The sequence below is a fragment of the Penaeus monodon genome, chromosome 1, assembly GCF_015228065.2.
Source record: "Penaeus monodon isolate SGIC_2016 chromosome 1, NSTDA_Pmon_1, whole genome shotgun sequence".
Taxonomy (NCBI): Eukaryota; Metazoa; Arthropoda; class Malacostraca; order Decapoda; family Penaeidae; genus Penaeus; species Penaeus monodon.
In genome coordinates this window covers 49,477,856-49,482,855 of record NC_051386.1, presented here as the reverse complement: position 1 = coordinate 49,482,855, position 5,000 = coordinate 49,477,856, and the positions used below count along the sequence as shown (strand labels likewise).

Sequence of the window (5,000 nt, the reverse complement as noted above, 5' to 3'; positions counted from 1 at the left end):
TTATCGTTATTCCCTTGTTTTCTTTAATGAAGAATGTCAATTGCATTATTATTCTGCTTAGACAGATACTGTTAATTGAAGTCATAAGGAAGGATAGTTCAATTAAATGAGATTTACGATGGTATGCTCCGACCGGACTTTATATAAAAAAGTGAAATCTGTTCTCTGGGACCTCAGGTATGCCAGCTCGCCCTAGCCATCGAAACGGCTCCTTATAACCTGGTTAACTCTGCTGAGGTAAGTAGTTCCTTCGAATCTTAACTTTTTTATTAACTAAATAATCTAATATCTGAATTGCCTGCTTCTTATTATTTATTCATTTATGTATTTACTTTTTATTTATCCCATTAAAGACAATTTGTATAACAAGTAATAAATGTCAAGGGTATATTTGCAGACGTACGAGGAGCGCGTGTACCCGGCGCAGAAGTGGGTCACCACATCCCATCTCTCCATCTCTCACCACGAAGCCACCAATGACGTCATGTTCCGCAAATTGTTCAACTACATCGACGGACAGAATGATGCAGGTGTGACTTTTGGATAATATGGTTTTGTCGTATTAATCATATTTTTATAACACGCACACACTTTTCCACACACACAGAAATATATGTGTGTTTTCACACTAAAACACATACTCATATTTCCTAAATGTTTGAAAAAAAGAAACACACATACCGAGATAAACACATAAATGAAGGTGATTGCGAAAAGTATCTGTGCAAACTACAAAGAAAGAACAAGAGAAAGAAGGATAGAGAGAGGGAGGGTGAGGATGACATCCCTAAATTTAAAAAGCGTTCTATCCGCTTTTGGGCAGCCATGAAGATCGACATGACAGCCCCCGTGACCACGCTGGTCATCCCCGGAGAAGGACCCAACTGCGAGAACAACTTCACCATGAGCTTCTACGTCCCCGCCGCCCACCAAGACAACCCGCCCACGCCCACCAACCCTGACGTGTACATCGAAGAGCGACCGGAACTGCACGTGTTCTCCAGGTAAACTGGCCTTCATGTTCCTTTTCTTTAACGCAGTTCATACGGAGGCATGTCCCTTTGCTCAGTGAAAACTAGATCTGTGATACAAACCCTGACATAATGAAATGCTTTTGTTGTAGGAGGTTCCACGGGTTCGCTAGCGACGAGGACTGGATCGTCAACGCCGCGCAGCTTCACGACGACCTGGTGGCAGCCGGCGAGGAGGGCGTCGACTTCAACACGTACTACACCGTTGGCTACGACTCTCCCTTCGTTATCGTCGGCCGCAACAATGAAGTCTGGTTCATAAAGAATGATATGAATTAATCCTCATTTACTCTAGTGTCAACTTATTTATTATTTATTGGTATTAATTGATAGATATATGCGGACAAATATACACCAATTTAGAAACGGTTTATTTGCTTATCCCTATGAATAAGAATGAGACTAATGTTACATACGGTATCCAATTCAATTGTAAATGAGTTCAGAAAAACATAAATTTAGTAGTCGCGCTACTCTACTTATTGCTTTGTCAACAAGGCAATAAGAAGTAAAATTGGGCTACCATCTCTGTCCCTTACGAGATCCTGAGAAAGGATTACTAAATTTGTTACAGTAATTTTGCATCATAAACACTGCCTGTTAGACTGTAGGTGACCTACAGAAACGCTGGTGGTGTTCTGTAAAGGGTTTTCGTATATTGCATGTGGTAATGATATGGTTTTGGTTATAAGCAAGCATGAATAAAATTGTTTAATATATATATAGTGTATATATTCTTGAAAGAGAATTGTTTATACTCGCTCTCCCTCAACTCCCTCATTGTGGTGTGATATTGGTATTAATTTCCATGTTATTTGCAGCCTTTTTGTTGTGCATGTGATACCTGGGGACCTAAAATCAAGAACTGCAGTGTTTATGCATTACGCCCCTTTCGTAATCAAGCTGTACTTCAAGTGCTTATGCCATCCATGTGATTGTTGTTAACCAAACCAATATTCTTTGGTTTTATGTATGGTTATGGGTTGTTGAATATATATCTATAATAAAATTAATATATCAAAACTGTGATCGATCTCCCTTCAAATTAAACACTGATAAAACATCAGAGAATTATTTAGACCAATTAAATAGAAAACCCCCACATGCTCATTTAGTAATCCCTTTCACAACCGACTATTAACGTTTGACTGTTAATCGAACAGACAAGCATAGAAATGTAAGATCACTTCAGGTTTGGAATGACAGAAACGTTCACTGTTAAAACACATGCAGTTAATCAAACATTCATAACCATACATACTTCTCGCTAAAAGCAGTCTTACCGAATGGAATATATCCTGTGAGTCAATCACGCAATATATCACAACAAAGGTTTACTGCTTGCAGCAAAAGGAGAATATTTTTTTTTTTACGTTTTTACAAATATCGGAATACACGTTTGGTAAGTGATCAATAATCTCCGTGTATATCCCGCCACCTGGATTCCTTTCCAATATATTCTCACAAATGCAAGAGATTTAGTCCTCGAAGGTTGAACTGTCCGGCGATTCATGGAGGTATATTATTCCTATAGATTTTAATTTTCTAAATTTCTTTGTTTTGTTTTTTAATGGTTCCAGGATACAACTCCCCCCATAACGATTATATATAAGAATTTATAAATACATATATATAAATATATATATATATATATAGATAGATAGATAGATAGATAGATAGATGTGTGTGTGTGAATATAATATTAATTGTATAGATAATATATGTGTGATACATTATACAATGTATATAAATTATATATATATATATATATATATATATATATATATATATATATATATATATATATATATATGTGTGTGTGTGTGTGTGTGTGTGTGTGTATATATATATATATATATATATATAATAATCATATATATATATATATTAGTATATATATATATAATATATATATATATATTAATGTAATATAATATATAATTAATACATATAGACACATAGTATATATAATATATACAAATTTTATGATAATATATAAATACTAATACACACATTAAATTATATACAATATATATATACATATATACTATATAATTTACATATATATAATATAATATATATATAATATATATAAAATATCATATATAATAATATAAATTATACACAAACTGTATGTTGTACGATATAATATAAGATTAAAATAAAACATCTATTATACACAATTAAATATTGATAAGTATGAATAGGTAATAAATATAAATGTGATATCGTGTATGCAAATTATATAGTCGGTACTGTATACAAAAAAGTATCATTATTTTCATATACGGGAATGTATTGTATTACCACTTATAAACACGAAATCTTGCTCGTTGCTCTTACGTCATCGATTCTTATATAAGCGATAAGATAAACACACTCTATTCAATCAATCTAGCACATTAAGTAGGACTTACGCAGCTATAGTCGGCTCAGTACTACAATGTATGTTACTCCATATTTTCTTGTCAAATGAAGAATTGGCATGTTTTTGAAATTCAATAATGCTATTCAATTTAGCTACATTTAAGTGAAGTTAGATTTACGAAGGCTTACTTTGACAGGACTTTACATAATAAAGTGAAATCTGTGATGGCCATTTAAATTTAGATATTCTCTTGGTCCTCAGGTGTGCCATCTCGCCCTGGCCATCGAATCGGCTCCTTATAACCTGGTTAACTCTGCTGAGGTAAGTAGTTTCTTGGAATCTTAATTGCTTAATTTACCGATAAATTTCTTGATATTAGAATTGTCTGCTTCACAAAGCTTTTGTCTATTGGAGTCCCTCCCAGGAAAAATAATTTGGGTATAATTAAAGCCAAGGGTCTGTTTGCAGACGTACGAGGAGCGCGTGTACCCGGCGCAGAAGTGGGTCACCACATCCCATCTCTCCATCTCTCACCACGAAGCCACCAGTGACGTCATGTTCCGCAAATTGTTCAACTACATCGACGGACAGAATGATGCAGGTGTGACTTTTGGATTATATGGTTTTGTCGTATTAATCTTATTTCTATAGCACGCATACACTTTTCCACACACATAGATATATATGTGTGTATTCACACAAAACACACGTACTCCTGTTTGCTAAGTGTGTGAAAAAAAAAATAAATAAAATAAAGACGCATACCGAGATACAAACATAAATGAAGATGATTGCAAAGTAATTGTGCAAACTGCAAAGAAAGAACAAGAGAAAGAAGGATAGATAGAGGCAGGGTGAGAATGACATTCCGAAATTTAAAAAGCGTTCTATCCGCTTTTGGACAGCCATGAAGATCGACATGACAGCCCCCGTGACCACGCTGGTCATCCCCGGAGAAGGACCCAACTGCGAGAACAACTTCACCATGAGCTTCTACGTCCCCGCCGCCCACCAAGACAACCCGCCCACGCCCACCAACTCTGACGTGTACATCGAAGAGCGACCGGAACTGCACGTGTTCTCCAGGTAACTTGGCCTTCATGTTCCTTTTCCTTAACGCAGTTCATACGAAAGCATGCCCCTTAACTCAGTGAAAACTTGATCTCTGATACAAACCTTGACATAATGAAAATGCTTTTGTTGCAGGAGGTTCCACGGGTTCGCCAACGACGAGGACTGGATCGTCAACGCCGCGCAGCTTCACGACGACCTGGTGGCAGCTGGCGAGGTGGGCGTCGACTTCCAGACCTACTACACTGCTGGCTACGACTCTCCCTACGTTATCATCGGTCGCAACAACGAAGTCTGGTTCATGAAGAATGACATGAATTGATCCTCACTTACTTTAATGTCAATTTATTTATTATTTATTGGTATTATTAGATATATGCAAACATAAACATACACTTACTGAAGAAAGAATCTTTTTTTATCCTCATGTATAATGAGACTAATGCATAACGCAACCTATTTAAATGTAAAGATGTTCAGAAAAGCATTAATTTAGAAGTAGGAGATTCAGTGAAAGGGGTTACTATACT

At 35.9% G+C, this 5,000-nt stretch overlaps 2 protein-coding genes across 4 annotated transcripts in view; both read left to right on the top strand.

Moving 5' to 3' along the window:
- The window catches only part of LOC119573576 (heme-binding protein 2-like), a 2,062-nt gene extending 73 nt beyond the window's left edge, over positions 1-1,989 (top strand). The window contains exons 2-5 of the mRNA XM_037920790.1: positions 178-237; positions 398-530; positions 824-1,004; positions 1,124-1,989. Coding sequence (XP_037776718.1) covers positions 178-237; positions 398-530; positions 824-1,004; positions 1,124-1,310 — 561 coding nt within the window. The 3' untranslated portion in view covers positions 1,311-1,989. The remainder of the gene's footprint in view (positions 1-177; positions 238-397; positions 531-823; positions 1,005-1,123) is intronic.
- The window catches only part of LOC119573533 (heme-binding protein 2-like), a 23,274-nt gene that overhangs the window by 9,481 nt on the left and 8,793 nt on the right, over positions 1-5,000 (top strand). Inside the window, exons 2-5 of one of the 3 annotated variants that reach the window (XM_037920750.1) lie at positions 3,661-3,720; positions 3,868-4,000; positions 4,305-4,485; positions 4,606-5,000. The exon at positions 4,606-5,000 is cut by the window's right edge and continues 52 nt beyond it. The exons of the other annotated variants lie outside the window; for them this stretch is intronic. Coding sequence (XP_037776678.1) covers positions 3,661-3,720; positions 3,868-4,000; positions 4,305-4,485; positions 4,606-4,792 — 561 coding nt within the window. The 3' untranslated portion in view covers positions 4,793-5,000. The remainder of the gene's footprint in view (positions 1-3,660; positions 3,721-3,867; positions 4,001-4,304; positions 4,486-4,605) is intronic. 3 annotated transcript variants of the gene reach the window in all.